Source organism: Osmerus eperlanus, chromosome 20, assembly GCF_963692335.1.
Source record: "Osmerus eperlanus chromosome 20, fOsmEpe2.1, whole genome shotgun sequence".
NCBI lineage: Eukaryota > Metazoa > Chordata > Actinopteri > Osmeriformes > Osmeridae > Osmerus > Osmerus eperlanus.
In genome coordinates this window covers 13,120,608-13,140,564 of record NC_085037.1, presented here as the reverse complement: position 1 = coordinate 13,140,564, position 19,957 = coordinate 13,120,608, and the positions used below count along the sequence as shown (strand labels likewise).

The 19,957-nt window shown below is 44.1% G+C and overlaps 1 protein-coding gene across 1 annotated transcript; it reads left to right on the top strand.

The window, feature by feature from the left end:
- The first annotated feature begins 18,072 nt into the window (after positions 1–18,072).
- Positions 18,073–19,935, top strand: bet1 (Bet1 golgi vesicular membrane trafficking protein). Its single transcript, XM_062486751.1, has 4 exons — positions 18,073–18,257; positions 18,651–18,760; positions 18,884–18,940; positions 19,147–19,935. The coding sequence occupies exons 1-4, from the start codon at positions 18,239–18,241 to the stop codon at positions 19,300–19,302; spliced, it is 342 nt and encodes a 113-aa protein (XP_062342735.1). The 5' UTR covers positions 18,073–18,238; the 3' UTR covers positions 19,303–19,935.
- The last annotated feature ends 22 nt before the right edge of the window (positions 19,936–19,957 follow it).

The window sequence follows — 19,957 nt, the reverse complement described above, 5'->3', positions numbered from 1 at the left end:
ACTCTTTGATATGAGGAGCTTTTCATATCTATAAACTACTAAACTAAACTAAGCTATGTCCTGCTTTTGATTTCACAAACACAAAGACTATACGCTTCAATAACTATCATCAAAAAGGAGCTTGAAACCATCTCATTCACTCCGTCTCTCTATCTCTCTACTCCCTCCCTCCCTCTGTGTGTCTCTCTCTCTCTGTGTGTGTCTCTCTCTCTCTCCGTCTCCCTCTCTCTCTCCCTCTCCCTCCCTTTTGGTCTCTATTTCTTTCTCCCTCCCTCTCTCTCTCTCTCTCCATCCCTTCCCCTCTCCCTGCCTGTCTTTCTCGCTCTTCCTACCTCCCTCCTTCTCTCTCTATTCCTCTCTTGCCCTCCCTTCCTCCCTCTCTCCACTTATTTTTCTATTCTCTCTCTTGGTGTTCCTCTGTCTTTCCTCTGCCTTTTTGTCCACCTAAAAAATCAGGAGTGTTTCCCCTGCGTGACCCTGGGGTACCAAAACAAAACACACCCTGCCCTCTGGACACGGCTCTCGTCGCCAACAGTTCACACACACAGGAGTCCTCTGATCCTCTCTGTGTGTGAACAGAGTGTCTGTGATGTGGAGTGTGTGTGGTGTGGAGTGTGTGTGGTGAGGAGTGTGTGTGGTGTGGAGTGTGTGTGGTGTGGAGTGTGTGTGGTGTGGAGTGTGTGTGGTGAGGAGTGTGTGTGGTGAGGAGTGTGCGTGGAGTGGAGTGTGTGTGGTGTGGAGTGTGTGTGGAGTGGAGGTTTGTTTCTACATCTGTCTACAGACCGGTGGGATGAGCGCTCTCTGTTCTGTTAACACAGACTGGTAGGTGACGTGGCTCAGAGACAGAGAGAGAGAGAACGAGTGTGTGAGAGTGAGAGAGACAGAGAGAGAGGATGAGAGAGAGAGAAAGACAGAGAGAGAGAGAAAGAGAGGGTGAGAGAGAGAGAGACAGAGAGAGACAGAGACTGAGACAGAGAAAGAGAGAGACGGTGAGAGGAGAGAGATGGAGAGATGGAGAGAGAGAGAGAGAGAGAGAGAGAGAGAGAGAGAGAGAGAGAGAGAGAGAGAGAGAGAGGATGAGAGTTTCCAGGTCTCCAACTAGTGGACTGGTCCCATTTCTAAAGGAAAAAATGTTAATGACAGCCTGGCCAGCCAGAGTGGCCCAGGCATCTGTGGATGCTGCCCGTCTGTGTGGAGACTCTGCTCCATATTTAGGGAGGGCCGACCTGGCCCAGAATAACATAGCATTAGAGGGACGACAGTTTACTGTCTCTCCTGTCTGAACGCTTTCTCTGGCTTTTCTTCCTCCACTCTCTCCTTTCCTGCCTCTTTCACAGCCTTTGTCTTTGTCAAGTGTCAATGTGTGTATGTATGTATGTATGTATGTATGTATGTATGTATGTATGTATGTATGTATGTATGTATGTATGTATGTATGTATGTATTATTTGTCCTTTCCAGTTATCTCTACATTCTATCCCTCCATCCATCTGTCTCTCACTCTACCGTTTAGAAAGCTAGTTATTTCTAATGAATTATTGTCTCTAATTCTCCAACTATTCACCTAAAAGGTTTCTCAGTTAGAACTAGTGTCTTATGTGACCAATTCTCTCTCTCCCTCACTCTCTCTCTAACTCACTCTCTCTAACTCACTCTCTCTTTCTCTCTCTCTCTCCAACTATTCTTCTCTTTTCATTTTTTCCGAGCCAGATGTGTTTCAGTCCAGCTCCCCCAGTGCAGGCCTCTGTGATTCATTTTTCCACAGCTATCTAAAAGGAAGACAAGAAAACAGGCCTCCTACACTAACCCTCCCTCCATCTCCTCTCACAGGGCTAAAACTCCCACTCCTGGACGGTTCAGCTTGTCAACCCCCTCCCCACCATGGAAAACGCACACACATACACACACACACACACACACACACTGAGGGAAGGATTGGAATCTCCAAGCCTAGAGGGGTTGTCCTCTACACTGATCAACCCTCCTGTGTGGCATCTACGGTGGAGGTCATGAAACACGTTCAGGTGTGTGTGTGTACAGCCCACTTTTAAGGGGAAGTTATTGAAGAGGATTGGCTGACTTTTACCAGCCAGTTATTCTCTAGTTAGGAAGTTAGTACCCTCTAAACCAGCACACCACCCTGGGGCAGGTTAGCACCCACTAAACAAGTATCCCTCCCTAAGGCAGGTTAGCACCCACTAAACAAGCACACATCCCTAAGGCAGGTTAGCACCCACTAAACAAGCACACCTCCCTAAGGCAGGTTAGCACCCACTAAACAAGCACACATCCCTAAGGCAGGTTAGCACCCACTAAACAAGCACACCTCCCTAAGGCAGGTTAGCACCCACTAAACAAGTGCCTCTCCTTTTAGGTATCCACATTAACAACCTTGGCCTCCTCTGGTCTCCTTGTCTCGTTCAGAGGAAAGTTGATGATCAAAAGTAAACAACTAAACAACACTCTCTTCTCGTGTTCAAATGAGGTCACACTCTCTTTCAAAGGAAGTGATGCACTGCAGACTTGATTTATGCTAATTCCTATCTCCTTATTGGGCCATAAACAGGAAGCTCTGTCGTTACCAGCGCAACCAAGCAGATTGGAGCGACAAACTAAATTACAAAATAAAATGAGTGTGCTAAGGCGGAGTCATAGGAGAGAACTGAAGTAAAGTTAGTTGGCAGTCAATAGGCCAAACTATGATCAGAATGGTGCTATACACCAGTGTAGATGCATCCAGTGTGTATGTATTTCCAGAGCATTCAGAGTATTTTTGTTATATGTGATTCTGAACTTCAGTCCTGCTACCTCAAGTGAACCCATGATCCTGCCATCTCATCCCAACATCTACACTGGAACCTCCAGCCACGTAGTCTGACACTCCCTCTCTCTCTCTCTCTATTTCTAGGCTTTTTCTCTTTTCTCAATCCCCCCCCTCTCTCTCTCTCTCTCTCTCTCTCTCTCTCTCTCCATCCCTTCCCCTCTTCCTCCCTGTCTCTCTCGCTCTTCCTACCTCCCTCCTTCTCTCTCTATTCCTCTCTTGCCCTCCCTTCCTCCTTCTCTCTCTCCACTTATTTTTCTATTCTCTCTCTTGGTGTTCCTCTAACCTACCTCTGCCTTTTTGTCCACCTCACCCTTCAACCTATTCTCTCTCCCACTCTCTTTCTTTCTCCCTCTCTCCCTCTCTCTCTCTCTCTCTCTCTCTCTGCGTTCCTTTGCTCTTCAACCATCTCTCTTTCCCTCTTTCACTCCCGCTCACTATTTCTATTTCTTTCTTTATTCCTCCATCATTAGTTTTACCACTAAAACTAGAAACACAGTGAAACTCTGAGGCCTCCTGGCCCCTCCCCCTGAAGCCTCCTGGCCCCTCCCCCTGAAGCCTCCTGGCCCCTCCCCCTGAAGCCTCCTGGCCCCTCCCCCTGAACGGTTCCTCCCAAATGAGTTCTCCAGACAGAAGATGAAACTACACAGTTGGGGTTAACTGTTTCTGCAAAAACAAAGCATTTGAGACACTGCATTTGGAAACAAAGTAAAGAAAAACAGTCATTAAAAACTGAAATATTGTTGTCGTTGCACCAAACCAACACATTTATCTACTGTAAATCATATGATTTCATTTTTTGTTTTTACCTTAATTTTTTTTTATTTTATTTTTTATAAAACTCTGAAGAACCTGTGTTCTGTTAAAAAGTCTGTTAAAAACGTATTATTTTATTTTTTAACCGCTGAACATCTTTTGTGTTGTATGTTTACATTATTCATTAGAATAATCATTCCTGAGAGCTGCGTTTCTAGAACTGGGAGACGAGGGTTGTGTGTCTGGAAAACTGTTCTTGCCTCCAGTCTCATAGAAGCGGTTCTCTCTGTGTGTGAGCCCACAGCACCCTCTGCTGGTTAGAATGTGCAACAAACCAGAGCAGCTCTTCTGAACAACTGGAAACCCGGTTAAATGCGTGACCATGACATCTTTGGTGATCATCAGAGATTGATGTGTGTGAACTCGAGTGTGCCCAGGTACAGAGAGACATACAAAGACCATGTATGTACTGGACACTGGACAGTATAGGACTCAGTGAAGTACTGCACTGCACACAGTAACCCTTGGCATCACAGATAAACCACCGCCACGTACCTCTGTGACCAGAATAGTCCTATACAATTATAAAAGACCAGGGTTGACCAGCAGGAGTGATTTTCACAGCACAGGATGGCGCCCCCTGCAGTTGACAAGCAGCCCTAGCAGGTGAAATGCTCCACCACTAAGCCAGGGAGTAGCTTGTTTTACAGGAGGATGATAAAGTTGCTAATATAACATAACAGGATGACATTATTTGACAAATATCCAGGGATCTGGAGGTGGAAGTCAGCCCCCTTCGTCTGTTGATAATATGAACGTTACATGTTTGACTATTTGGCCACTTCCTCAAATCAAATTTCGTTTGAATGAGCCTTTTTACAAGCAGTGTCACAAAGGGCTTCACATACGCCCATAGAACTGCACCTAAACCCACCTAAACCCACCTAAACCCTGGAGGAAGACAAGGAAAAACTCCCAGGAAAAACTCTCCTCCCAAACCTTGGGAGGAGAGTACTAGCCCGATTCCCTAACCGCTCAGCCACCTGACTCCCTTCATACAGGTTTACTCAGCCTAATGACAACAATGTCCTCATGTTTAAACCATCCCTCTGTTCTACCATGCTGCTTGTTACAGATAACACTCAGATGTGCACTGTCACGATTAACTAAATATCAAAGTAAACTGACCTCCCAGAACACACACCCAAACACACGCACACACATACACTGATTGATGTGTGTCTGAGACCTTTTCGATGAAGCTGGATGTTTTTGAAGCTCATCATTGTCCGGGCCGATTGTCTTTGATCAGACAGCTATAATACCACCTATCATTCTGGTCCCCATCCCTGGCATTAGCTGCAGCCCTGTTCTCTTTACCTCATTTAGCTTTCAGTGGTGATCAGAGGCTGACATTAGCTAGACGTATTGGCAGGCTCTGACATTCAGGGGGTCTTAATGTCTGGTGGCTGGCATCACAACATGTCACACAGGACATCAAGCATGGGCCCAGGACACTGTCACCACTACTGAGGGACATCTGGGTGATAACGGTGATGTTCTTAATGTTATTTGATGAAAGCACTGTGATTTAAATGGGTGAAAGTCATTGCTTGTCTTTTTCATTGAAATGTGTGGACATTATCTGGGCTGTTTAACCTGCCCTGTGTCTGTTTTGTGTTTTTACGAGGGCGTTAACTCAATTCATCGACAGGGGCTTTTTAGAGGGTGTTCACTTGTGTGTGTGTATGTGTGTGTGTGTGTGTGTGTGGAGGGGAAGTGTTCAAGCATAGGATTAATTTGACATTCTCTTATTCCATCTTGATAGAACCTCGTTTCTCTGAAGGTTTCATGAGAAACGTTGTCCATCTAAGCTTCTTTTTATTAACTGTCCTGTTCTAACGCAACTATATATTTTTCAATATGATGTTCTGACCTGAAACCCTCCTTCACCTCAGAAGAACATTTGCAATAAACTTCATAAAACTGGATCCGAATGCCACAGTGATCCTGGAAAAACTGCATCTACTTTGCTATAGAAAAATAAGTGTTTTTTACTTTAAAAAAAGAAAAGAAAAGAAGAATACTGTATCCACCATATGCTATAGTAATATCTTTTTCATCCCACATAGTATGACTGTAAACCCACTCTTCTGTGAATGAGATTTGAACCACTAGAACTTTGCAGAAGAGGCATCCTAAATATCTACCATTAGAGCAAAGAGCAATTTCCTCTGATCCCAGTATGAGGTCTGGCCCTGGTTGGATGCCTCCACAGGAAGCTCATCCTCACATCCTCTGCTGCCGATCTCCTTCTCATCACCTCCTGGTAATCACATCCCTTGAATCCCCTGAATCTCCCACAACGCACCTCAGACATGACAGAAGCCCCGCTTGTTTGTTCCTCCAGCTGTATTTACTGTTGGTCCGGCGCTGCAAGCTCCCAGACTCCCCCAGAGTCTCGTTGAGGAAGGAAACAACATCATCTGCATACATTAGACTTGGAGATCTGGACAGGTGCACGCGACAGCGCTCATCCATAACGATTAGATAAAGTGTCAGAACTCTTTCGACAGACTCGAGGGAGGAGAAGCACAGATCAATGAACTTGAAAGATTCGCCGCCAAGACCGCCAAAGGCAGACAGACTGGTCATGCATATGATCATTCATGAAGTTCATTGAAATGTGTCCTTGAGGAAACAGTATTTTGGTGAGGGAACTTCTGATTTTATTTAATTCATGGGATAATGCGCAGCCTGATGGATATTTTCCTTAATTTATCAAAGCATTTAAGCATTATTTAGATGAGGAGAACATTTTGAGGAATAAAAGTTCACAAAACTGTTTCATGTTCCATCAAATGAGAGGGAAAGTTCAGAGAGTTCGGCATCAAAGGGAGTTCTTCTGAGAGGTTTCTGGATCTGACTGAACTAGCGTCATGTTCTCACTTCTGACATCAGTCTTCCTGTCCATCATCCTTCACTTCCTGCTCCTTCACACACTCATCATCCTTTACTTCCTGTCCATCATCCTTCACTTCCTGCTCCTTCACACACTCATCATCCTTCACTTCCTGTCCATCATCCTTCATTTCCTGCTCCTTCACAGCTAACGACCCATAAAGCCTCGATATGGGAGTATCAATACGCTCATTACACACAATGGGATTAATGATCTCTAGTCAACAATCCTGGACATGTTTCCTAGATGATGTCCATTCTGCAGGCAACCCTTGTCACCTGGAGAGGGTGCATGAACTCTCTCCATGAGGGAGAGAACTTGAAGCTGTGTTAGCTTGAGGACATGGGGGTGGTGTATAGCTCAGTGGTCAGAGCATTTGACTCGAGATCAAGCGGTCACAGATTCAAATCTCCTGTTTGTCGCCTGGGATAAAAGCATCTGCTGAAATTAATAAATTACCGTGGAACTGCTGGAAGTAGGGAGTTTCCAGAACAACCAAGACAGATCTGGAACAACAAGACGACAGGGAACCAAAGAGAGGCTACTGAGATTGTTTTTCACTGATGTTCTCACAAAAAATATATTTATATTCCAAAACAGATTCTTTGAGGAGAATACACACACTCTTTGTCTAAAATTCGAACAAGAAACGTTTGATGTCAGACAGCATATTTTAAATTCGATATTAGGCCTACTTATTGTTTTGTTCATGTAGACAACACTTTTATACAAAGCACAGTAGTGAATATAATAAGCATAGCAGAAAAACAAGAATTAAACGTCAAGTCTGTATTGTACATCTCAGCAATGATGAACAATACTAAACAGCAAAACAATAACATCAATAGCGCGTAGTAGGCTAAAGTGCAGCAAAAACAACTTGGTGCTATAAGCAAACCCGTTCAACTGCAGTAATTGTCGGTCTCCTACCAGACAGCGGTCTTCCATAACAGGATCTCAAATCCAACATGCAGAGAAGGGACAAATTTGCAGGTATCACAGTTGGCCTATTGTACTGTTAAGTGCTGCTTTCAGTGCCCTTAGGCCAAGTCAGTCGAGGTGCAGCTTGATCTGAAACTTGAACACATCTGATGTTAAATGAAAATGAAACACGACGGTGTCCTTCCTTGTTAAGTAGCGTGTTAACATAGGCTACCCTCCCATCAGGCGATACTGGTGTAGCATAGCCTATATCGCTTTGTAGCCTTTTTTTCAGGTAAATGAACACGTCAATAGGCCTACATTACAGCCTGAAGGGAGAGTAAAGAACCGAGTGAATTTGAGTGAATTTAAGTGAGTGAATCTAGCTGTGACCGAGGTTAAGGTTACGGTTAGGTTACCGCACATGACTGCTACCAGGGGTTACTCAGGGAATCTTTGTTCTTACGTCTCTTTCAATTTGTCACAGAGATTGAAACAGCATCGCTACAAATCAGCAGCATTGTTGGATTCAAGCCAGCACTCTGGCAAGCCTCACAACAGAGTAAAACCCACTCAAGCATCTCCAGTGTGAGAGAGACGTCTCTCTCTCACACAGCCATAATCATCCAGCAATCTTCCCAAACTGTCTTTCCTGCTTGGCAGGAGTTTCTTGTCCGAGTCCTGGATGTCATGTTCAGTTTGTGCGTCAGAAAACCCCGCACCTCTTCGACGTTGTCAGCCGCTCGCATTGTCCTTTTCAACTCCCGTGTGTGGAGGACGGTAGCCTACACCAAAGAAGGCACATTAAAATGACAACCATGGAACTGGAACAGCAGGGGCAGGGAATCAGATTGGATTCATGAGCTGGGCGCTATGATGTACGAGGAGGGAGGCCTTGCATTCAACTGCTCACCTGTCCCTCACACGGCCCTACTCAGCGGGATCTGCCAGCGCCCTGCTTTCCACGGTCACCATCAACCTCTCCATGACTGCCAGCGGCCCGAACCCCTCTTCGACCTCATCCAGAAAACCTCTCAGACACGGTGTAGTCACGGTCGCTAAAATGCTCTTGACAGACTGCATCTTTCAAGTCACAGAGCGCGGTGTCATTTAAGTGACAAGGGGACAGTAGAGTGGCAACACAAGAAAGCTGAAAACTTGGACAGGATGATTGTTGTTGTATTTTTTACGAAAAATTAAATATAGTTTATCTTTATTTTTGTTTCAGGAGTTTTTGCCACACGAAAAATCAAGACTAGAGTTACAAGAAAGAGAACAACCCACAGAACTAAAATACATGAACGAAACACGGTAAATGTCAGTGTTTATATTCCTTGGGCGATACTAAGAAGCAAAATGGCAATTACAAATCCACTGCCTCAAGATACCGTTTTTCGGTGATGGCAATCTAAAAAGAACACATGGACTGTAGGTTAAAGATTCATTTATTAACTGGGACTGCTGTAAATGTCAATGCATCTGCTAAAACTGCTAGTGAGTAAAGGCCACTATTACTAGACAGGCACGTCTCTTTTAGGGAGACAGGGAGAGAGAGACAGAGAGAGACAGAGAGAAACTGAAAAGGCCTACACCTTAATCTATTAATCAATAGATCATCCTCCCTTGAAAGCCAGTGGGTATTTCAAATCACTGTTGCTGCAACATAAGCGGATTACCTTGTCAGTAATTAGGTCTTGAGAGCAGGACTGGGTGTGTTTGTTTTGGCTATGCCGTGCAGAATCAGCGAGGGGTGGAAAATAGGAGAGTTAAGGGCTGGAGAGAGCACTGGGCTGGCAAATGAACCCAGTGGATTATCAATCAAGAGCAGCTCATTGGTTAGCTCATGTATAACTGTTGTCACCCATGAGAGGAGTCAAGGTCTTCTGGCTAAGGGGCTAAACACAGATGGGGAACAGAGTTTCAAAAGGATGGTAAGCAGTTTCTTTTTGACCTTTGAACCCAAACAATAAAAAAGAAACTCCCCCTCCATCAGGCAGACACAGCAGAGAGCACCTCTCATCCTCTAAACACACCAGTGTGTCTGTCTGTGTCTGTGTGTCTCATTTAGCAGACACTTTCATCCAAAGCTACATACAGAGAGGAAATCAATCAAGCAACCTCTTCATCTGCAGTCAAATGCTCTAACCACTGAGCTGCATTTACTCCACTCCTTTTTAGGTTGGATCAACAGTGGAACAGCGAGACCCAGTCCCATAAAGATAGCTTTCAGCCTGGTTGAACAGGCCAGTAGAGCATGGGAAGGGAGGCGGGGCGGGGCGGGAGGGAGTATTTGTGGCAAACACCCTCTCACACAGACACATAAAACAACCATTTAAAGGTTAGAACTTTGATTTCAGGCTTGACTGAAGAAAACGAGTCTGAAACTGTCAGGTGTAAACAGCAGAAAGAGAGAGAAGCCGGGATGTAAGACGGAAAGCTTCAGTCAAATCTTTCATCTTTTTGTTCATTCCCAAGGAGACAGGTTGTTGACGTGGCTCGGTAATAGTCAACAAAGGATAGGCTCATGTGTAAACAGAAGGCTGCTCTCAGCTCAAGGACAAACGTAGTTTGAGTATTCATCCTCCTGTCGGAGGGGGGGTTGAGTCAAGACTGAGGGATCATTTGCATGATGTGGATGGAGGAATAACCATTCCAAACAGACGAAACACAGTGGTGTTTAAGCAGGTGACATGATATGCAGGACAGATTGCTGCAAAATTATGCAACAATATGAAGCTTACTGAACCATTTCAATCATATTAGAGTGTTGGAAACCGATGAATCTGAAGATTTTATATCCCTCCTGACCCCTACCACACACACACACACAACATATTCTAAGAAGGCTGACAGCCCTCAGTTAGAACCCCTTCACTGCCCTGACGCTGGGGAGAAGGAACAGCCGGTCTGAGAGTGTGGAGGAACAAAGATGGGATCAGGGATGAGATCAGGGATGAGATTGGGGATGGGAACGGGGGAGGGTGTGTTTCAGCAGTGGCTGAAACACAGGACTAGGAGGCACTGTTGCACTGCCGACTGGTTCCCAAGATGAGGAGAGAACCATACAGTACTGTACGAGCCGTATACACTCCTACACACACACACACACACACACACAAGGTTAGGGTAGAAGGTTCCAGGAGATCCATCCCTAAGGGAGCTTCTGCTTTTCAATTATCTCTCTTCACTCTGTCATTAAATTCAGTCTTTAAATGTCTTCCTGAGGTAAATATTTATATATATTTGTATTCTTGACCTTCTGTTATCAGTCTCAATCTTCAACTATGCTACTCACATTCCATTCTGACTTCCAGAGGCAAAGTACATCCATGCAATATGGATGTACAGCAATATACATCCATGGGTCGAGCCCATAAATAAAGATCTAGTGAATTTCATCCTCGATCACAAACACACGCCAGCAATGTCCATCTTAAACATCTGAAAATTACCTTTCAACAACTCACAGACAGATTTAACAGGTGAAGACTATCTCGTATTCTCATCTGTGGAACTTGGAAACAGGTTCTATTTTGTTTCACCACATGGTTCAGATTTGACCACAGTGTCTGGTGCCTTTGGGAAAATTCACTCTCCAAATACTGTTTGAGCCCATTCTTGCCCAGGCATAAATGCAGGAGGAAGGTCAAATCGGGACAATGCCGTTCATGGAATAATAAACCCTTTCCCCTGTGAAGGCTGGCCATGTCCGTCCCTGCTCTGCCTGCTCCTGGAGGAGAGAATCTGTCCTGATCCAGCCATGACTTACGAAAGCTTGTCATGGGGGATGGATATGAATCCTGGTGACTTTCAATTACAAACACACATCAACAGACACAGCAGGAAACCAGTGTGGGAGATTTACATTTACGTTTTACATTTTAGTCATTTAGCAGACGCTCTTATCCAGAGTGACTTACAGTAAGTACAGGTACATTCTCCCCAAGGCAAGTATGGTGAAGTGCCTTGCCCAAGGACACAACGTCATTTTGCATGGCCGGGAATCAAACAAACAACCTTCTGATTAATAGCCCGACTCCCTAACCGCTCAGCCATCTGACCCCCATCCCACCATCTGATGTGCTGTCTACCGGTAAGGGAAGCTGGAGGATCAAATATTATCTATAAAAACATGGGACAATACATCTGCACAGTACAACACATATTTTTACCTCAGAAAAAAGCTAATGATAATAATAACAAAAATAATGTATTCAATTAACAGACGCTTTTATCCAAAGCAATGAATGGGAGGGAGGGGGATTTTCACCTGCGAGTTCTTTATCTGCAGTCAAATGAGTCCACCCCCAGAAAAGACCTGGTTACCATTTCAAACAACGTCGTACTGACAGGGATAAAACATATTAAAAAACGACAACAATTTAGCGCAGGTGACACCACTGGCCTATGTATAAAACAATGTAACGTGGAGACCCACTGATAATGCAGGTAGCATCCATTGGGAACGCCTAAAACCAAACCAATTTAGGGGTGAGAGGTCATGATGTAATCCTGCCACAACCAGGAGCTGCATCACGTCACTCAATTAGCAGATGTAAATCTGCTTAACAACCCAAATAAACCGTCCCAATTTCGGCAAAAAATTCACGAAAGACTCAAATTTACCTGCCGCAATCCATGAACGTCTACAGCTCCGCTGCCCTCTACTTATCGGTCTGTTTCTAGTGCTTCACCCCACACCATACCCTTCATGTTGACCCTTCAAGTTGACACCCCAGAGGAAAACTCATTATCCAAACCTTGTAATGTAACACTAATCACCAGGCCTAAAATCACTTCAATCGCTTTCGTTAGCTCTAACGTCACTTCATCCTCTCATTAATTAGAGAAGCGAGCTCTCACATCCTTCTCAGCTTGCCTAAAGGATTTTTAGCCTTCAAAGCTACGTTGTGATATCAGCCCGATCCAGCAGATTCCTCATAACAGTCATAACATCAGTGGTGAGGCTGCACGGACGCTGGCCTGCTCACAGGAGACTTGACTAAACAGGTGGTTTGTTACACAACTCTCTGAAAAGACATCCTTGGAAACAGTTTGGAAAAGGGCAGGCACTTTAATAATTAAAAACTTGGCAGATGATTGGGTGAAACATCTGTCAATCATTGGGTGAAACATGTGTCAATCACTTGCTAACTTCAACCACGCCTGCCTGTAGCTGCCTGTAGTAGGATGCTAATTGGCCCAAGTTGATCGGGCACAAAAGGATAACTCAGAGCTTGGCAAGATGGATTCTCGTGATCTTGTGAATCCAGCAAGGTGAGCACCTAGAAGCCTTTTGGTCGCTTGTAACAAGGGGACGAGTGAGATGGAAAGTCTGGTGCTGTGTACGGTGTGGGTCCTGGATGGTGTCTGTTCTCCTGGTCTGAACACAGTGACTGTGACAGTGCGAGTTCTTTGTGTAACTGGATCATGACAGCTGGGAAGGAAAGCGTTCCAGCTGTGTAAACACTCCCAAGGCCTGTGTGTCTGGCCTCGGGCTTTCTGGAGATGACGAGCGTCAGTGCTGTGGGAGATGGAGTGATTATATCTACACTATCATGCTACCACGCTTCAAACAGTGCACTTCTCCTGAATCACCGTCAAGGATCTTTCGGTTCTAAGGAAACCCTCTGTGCGATGAGAGTAGGTGCCAACTACGATTTGCGCTCCCGGGGGAGGGGGGGGGGGGGGGGGGGGTTCTGTTGATACATTTTGCCTAGCCAGATGTGCTAGGACCGGTACTGACTGTGTTTGTATTATTTGACAAAAGCCTGAGGGTCACATTATTCTGCCCACACTCAAAACAGATCTCTCGTATGGGGAAGATCAGAGAAGGAGCTGTCAGAAACACACAACCCAATAAATTGAGGATGAGAGGGGAAGACAGGGATACAAAGAGAGGATAGAGGGCTTATGGGAAATAAAAACAGAAACAAAGAGAAAAAGTACAGGCAGGTCTAATGGAGTCCGACAGCGCCAAGCTTTGAGGGATATTTTCTGATGTTTTTCAGGACGTAAAAATAAAGAAAGGCCTACTTGCTTGTCCCAGAACGTAGTCGAGGGCAGTGTCTTTCTACCTGAAAAGGGATAATGGGGGGCCAGGATTTTAGAAAACGATACGATACGCGGTGGCAGTGTTTCCAGATTGGAAATGGCGAAGTATCTTACCAAAGGCTCAAAATAATTGTATTTGGAGGATAATTATCGTGCATCTGGCAACACTGAGAAGGCGGTCGACCAATGACAGTTCTCTACAGTCAGAGCTCAAGAAGGTGGAACATAAGGGAGATGCCCTTTCCAAAACTGTTAAGGGCATAATAACTAGTTTGTGAAAGACCCAGAGAAGGCAAAATCCCGGACGATTTTGGAATCCATGCCGGACGCCTTTTTTAGGTCTCGAAAAGAGGACATGTCCGGGTAAAAGAGGACGTCTGGTCACCCTACATTTACCGTGCATTCCGACCGCTTGGTCTTGTTCATCTGTTCAAACATCAGTCTTATTGCTGATGGGTATCGTAGCCCCAAAAGGTTTCTGGGCCAAGAGGGCTTTGGGATTTTGCACGTTGTTGATAACGTCTTTTCCATCAAGGACAGAAAAACGGATAGGCTATTGTGATCACAAGAGTAAACACAAAAACACTAAACGAATGTGTGCGTCGCAGAACACCGTTTTTAATCACGTTGATAAAGCTATTGCTCATCTTTCCGCGTGACGGCCACGCGCCTTATCTCCCCTATGTTTACGGATCAATATTCTCTGGTTCCATCACAAATGGTTGGCACAAACGGATTAAGGCCGTAAAAGAATACTCGATCCCCTGCTCTAAACAAAAGACCGCACACTAGGTATTGACTCAACTTAAATATTACATCAAGAAACCAACTGTGTCCAGCAACTCTTGCTGCATGTCACCACGACTACAGAGCCTATGGAGCCACACCGACTGAGGACTAATTGATTTAAATAACACGGATGCGGTTACAGAAGCCCAAAAACTTCGACATCTTAATTTCATTTGAGTAATAGCTTCGCTCATTATGATCGAACGGAGACCCCCTAAGGTATTCAACCCCATTGAATACTGGAGAGGAATGAGAGGCTTTTACGCTGATGGTGCAGAGCCGCCAGTTTTCTGGCAATGCTCTCTCTTTCTCTCATTCTTTTTTCGGTCCTGGTCGCTCAGTCAGCACACTCATCCTCTTGAATATACAATCAAAATCCTTTTATTGATACCGACGTAAATTCAGGCGTTCAGGTAAAACTGTTTGCACAGTTACATACTTAATAAAGTTACCTATTTCGATTCATTGCCTTATTTAGGTATAGCGTCAATGATTCTTTATTATTTCAGTATTCAGCTTGTCTAGACCTACTGCAGACGTACCAGTAATGCACAACCCACAATCTAGAAAGCTACTGCTATCACATTAAACCTCCCTTTTCCCTGTTGGATTGCATCATCAGTGGTGTGAATCATAGTCAAAGCTTCATTTTAAATGCACTAATTTGCAGTCAAGTGAATTCCAGCATAGCTGAGCCAGAAGAATTCCTTTAACTGCAGTTCAAAGAGATGTCAAGTGTGGGAATCAGATCCCCCGATCTCTGTGTTTAAAAATAGTAAGAACACCTTGCCTTCTTCCTCCGGCACACACTCATCTCTTCTCCCCGCTGTCTCACTCCCTCATTTCTCAGGGAATGGATCGATGGCGTTCGTTCTCCCAAGGAATTAACATATGAAGCGACACAAGCACCTGGAACCCTGGGAACATATAGCTTAGTGGTTAAAGCATATTTGTACATCACCATTCAAATTTTCCCCCCTAAAAAGACAGCATAATTTCTCCTTACAATCAATCAAAAACCACAGTGGGTTTTCTCATTTATTGCATCTTTTCAGCCAAACAAAAGAACCGAAAGCTATAACAGAGTGAAGTCCCTGGAGCATCTATTTGCACACTAAATCCAATAAAATGATTGATCGTTCGTACCGAAATTAGCTTTCTAATCTGAGCCCATCATTCAAATAGTAATTTCAAAGGTTTCCTAAATGATCTCCCTAGGGGACGAGCACAGGCTGCACTAATCCCAGGTTTGAGTAGGCTAAAGATGTTTGACCCCCACCAGGTCAAATCGAATCTGATATTCTCTGAGCGGAGATGCTGAGAAGATGAACCGCTGTCCTCTACACTGCCGTTCACAGTCCCAGTCAAGAGAAACGCTTCGTAAGATGCCTTGTGATAAAGCTAATCTCCTCAGATCCATGACGATGGCCGGAACGCAGATTCAGCTAAATCAATAGAAGCTTTCTTCCACTTTGACACTAACGCCGTGGCACAGTGTGCATTAATGTGGGGTGGAGGAGGAGGTGTTGCATTAGAAGAAATGGTCTTTGAGATGTATTTATTTATGAGGCGTCAGGGATCAGAATAAATTAACGTCACCTGAGACGTTTGAATCTTTGAGATCATATTACCTGTCTTAGGTGCCACTGGCATTGTTTGGGGGAAAGATGATTAATGTGTGAATAAAAGTGACTTACGCATGATAACCAGCACCCGGGATCTCATTTCGTGTGACTATAAGGAGAAGAGTTTGATAGTTTGGCAATATTGCCAATCTCGCTTATCCTCTGAGTCACAGAAGGGTATAAAACATGTCCATTGTTAAGCCAACTATTAAGTCAGCGAGGCAAATCAAAAGTATTTGCACCCCTTTGACAGATGCCCCATTTCAAAACAACAGAAATCAGTCTCAGGGAATGACAACCAATTGTTTCTGTTTATCTCTAACCAATCTGCTTTCAAAGTGACCTTACTGGCCTCAGACAACAAATAATAAAGAAAACAATGACTAGGGGTTGAAAAGGTTTGCAAAGAACTTGCTGTGCCTGTTCACATGGTAGGCTACTGTTGTAAAAACAAACACATATCTCGGCATAACATGCAGACGGATGCTCAGTCAAGCTGACGATGAAAAGCTGATTCCTAATTCCAGTGGCGGTTTTACATGGGGGCCTACAGGGGCCAGTGCCCCTGTAAAAATGTCCCTGGCCCCCCCTGTGCCCCCCCCCCCCCTGAGCTGACTGAATAATATGACCTAATTATTAGTATTTTTTATGGGTTTTTTTTAGTAGTCATCATGAAACGACGAAGGGTTAGGAGGAGCTGGAAGAGGCAGGTTCAGAGCCGTTTGTATGATTTTAATATAAAGCTAAATTAAAGTATTTAATGTTTAAATATCAGTTGTTTTTAATGTGCCCCTCTGATTAAACACTGGCCCCACCTTGGCCCCCCCTGGAAAAAAATTCTAGAACCGCCACTGCCTAATTCTCACCCTTGGTTCCTGCGCCTACGTGAACAACGCTAACCTCATTATCCGGAGAGTTCCTACTTCAAGGCCGTAGCCATGGAGTCAACATTGGGGGGTACGAAATCTGCTAGGGAGTCTGAGTTTTTTTTAATGATAATTTCGGACAGCGTGCGTGGTTCCCTGTCATAGCGTAGCACATTTATATTGTATTTATATTTTTATATCAATATATTGGGGGCGAGGGCATTTTGACCAGATTTGAATATTGTGTGATGAATATATATAAATGATTACGGCCCTGTCTTCCTAAATTAGATTTCACCAGTAATCACCAGCTTCTTATTGATATTGACTCTTTAAATATCATTTGAACCATTTACCATAACCTCTCATAGCCACGGACAAACATCATTGGGCCGGATGGCGTAGAGAACACAGATAAATTACTGTTGAAGCTCCAAGCAGCGCGTGGCTGATCTGTTCAGGGAGCTTATTGTGCTAATTAGAATCATGAAGCGAGGTGAGAGTAGGGTCTCGCGCTGACTGTTTTTCATTTAAAAAAACATCTCTCTCCCCTGTAACATAAAATACCTGCACTTTTGTTACACTGACTGGCCGGGGAAAACACAACATTTTCTGTTCTCTCAAATACCAGTTAGGCTATCTTTGGTGAGCATCAAAAGTAATTTAAAATGTCAGTCACACAAGTCAGATTCTTGAAATGGACCTAACCCTTGAGCTAGCGTGTAAATGTGAAGAGCAGGGAGAAAGTAAACCAAGATAAGTATTAAAGTGTCAATCTCCATACCTTCATGTCCCACTCTGACAACGAAGACTACTATGCCTAGAAAGGTTAACGGTTGTTTTGCGAGCTTTTCATAAAGCTGAGATAGCCTATATTTGGAGTTCATTGGAGGAATTTGCTTGTTCATGGTGATTGCTCAGGGAACTGTATGGTACTGAATGATTTTTCTTCTATGTCAGGCTACATACAGAACATATATTGATATGTTATTTAATAATGAAAAAAAAAAGATATGAGATCTGAAAATAGTTTATTACATTAATCAAGAGGGGATTACGGGAAGAGCCAGAACGTGACTCATCTGGTCACATTATTACTTCTTACACGACAGAAACATGTTGCTAAAATGATTAATGAAATCTCTACTGGGAAGTGCCAACTAAAATTGTATGGGTGAAAGTGGATAAGAGCAGAAAATGTCTAAACAGGCTCTGATATGAGTCATTTTAGATCTGTTTGAAAAAAGACGGGGCGGAGTCTAGCCTGTGAACAAATGCCTTGCCGGCTTCCGTAAGATGTCGTGGCGTTATTGCACAAATAACCTCACTCATAGCTATCTTGAGTTCAACTAATTCACTGCCACAGCTACAGAAGCTGGCATCATCACACTACCTTTGCCGTTTTTTTTGTACAGCCAAGACCCGTTTGAAATAATAAATCAAAATGCGACGTGCCGGTTTGGGTAAGAGAAATATTTATATCTGTTCAGTTTGCTAGCTCTAGCTTCCTAGCTAACTAACGCTAGCTCTTACTAGCACCAACAGTGGCTTGCTAACAGGCCTACTGCACTATAACGTCCAGCATGCTAGCTAAATCAGCATATGTTAGCATAGCTATTCAAAGAAAATATTAGATGAGTGTTTTGTGTGTTTCTTGCTCCCCTCCGAACATCCTTGTAAGCCTTATACTAGCTAGCTATATACGTCATCATTGCCATGCCAAACTTTCACTACCGCTAGTAGATTCAGTAAGTTCCCTTTTTGTGGCCAATTAACCTGAGTTATTGAAATAGCCACCGGTGTTTAGCATCCACAGCCTTGTCAGTCATGGTAAATTTGTTTTGTTTTTCACATAGGGGAAGGAGGGCCTCACGGAAATTATGTGGCAAGCGGATACAGCGTCCACGAAGAAGAAAATGAGAACTTACAGGAAGCTCTAAGGGCCAAAGTCAACGCCTTGAAACATGTAAACACTTAATTAGCACATTTACACCACCTACTAGTACACAATTAGTGTTCTAAAAAGAGCCAGTCAGCAAAAGTAATTTATCTTCTATAGTAACAATCCCATTTTACAACCCTCTTCCAGATGACAATAGAAATCGGAACAGAAGTCAAGTACCAGAACAAAATGTTGGAAGACATGGTGAGTATAATGTCTCTCACGCACAACAAGACTAGCCCTATATCTTAAATAGCCTTAGCATTGTGATGATGGAACCCCACATCTTCAAACAGTGACCCTCCAACATGATGCTACGAGGTTGCTCGCCGACTCAGAGCTGCTAGGGCCTCGACTAGTCCCCCCAACACACTTGCGATGATCTTACGATGTGTTCTCTTTCGATGCAGGACTCGGATTTTGACTCGACAGGCGGTTTGCTGGGAGCCACCATCGGCAGGGTGAAACAGCTGTCCAGGGGCAGCCAGACCAAGCTGTTGTGCTACATGCTGCTCTTTGCTCTGTTTGTCTTCCTAGTCCTCTACTGGTACATAAAGCTGAGGTGATGAGGCGTTTCCCCCACACCCTCACAACCCCTCACCTGAATCTGTGCCATTGACCCTGGGGTGCTCTATTGGAACCGACGGCCGTGACCTTGACTAAGTTTGGGAGAACTGAGTTGGATTGAATCTGGTGCCTGGCTACAAGACAAAACAATGTGTGGTTTTATGTGGATCTCACGACAGCAAGATTCCAACTTGATTCCACTCTGCCAGAAGTCTTATAATCAGGAGGTCTTCAACAGTAATTCAGAACACTTGATTCTAATATAATTAGCTTGTTGATGTTTTAAATCAGTTGGTTATAACTTGCCAAAAAACTACAGGGAAAAAAGTGGTTCTATTAGACAACTGCAAGATAAACCAGGTATACGTTAACCTGTAGTGGGAAGGCAGGGTGTGTGGTTCTAAAACAGTTGTAAAGATGGCTGGAAGACATATCTAAAGTCTATCTAGGTTTGTTCAATAATGATCTCTCTTGAGTGGCAGTGGAGTAGCACTGGATGAACCCCACAGTGTGGAAAAGAGACATTTGTACACGACTCACCCGCCATGTTCTTCCTGGAGAGACAACCTCTTCCTGGATCTCAACTATGATGTTTTATATGTAAATAAATTAGATTTATGTTTTAAATTCTATTCTGTGGTGCTATAATGAGTC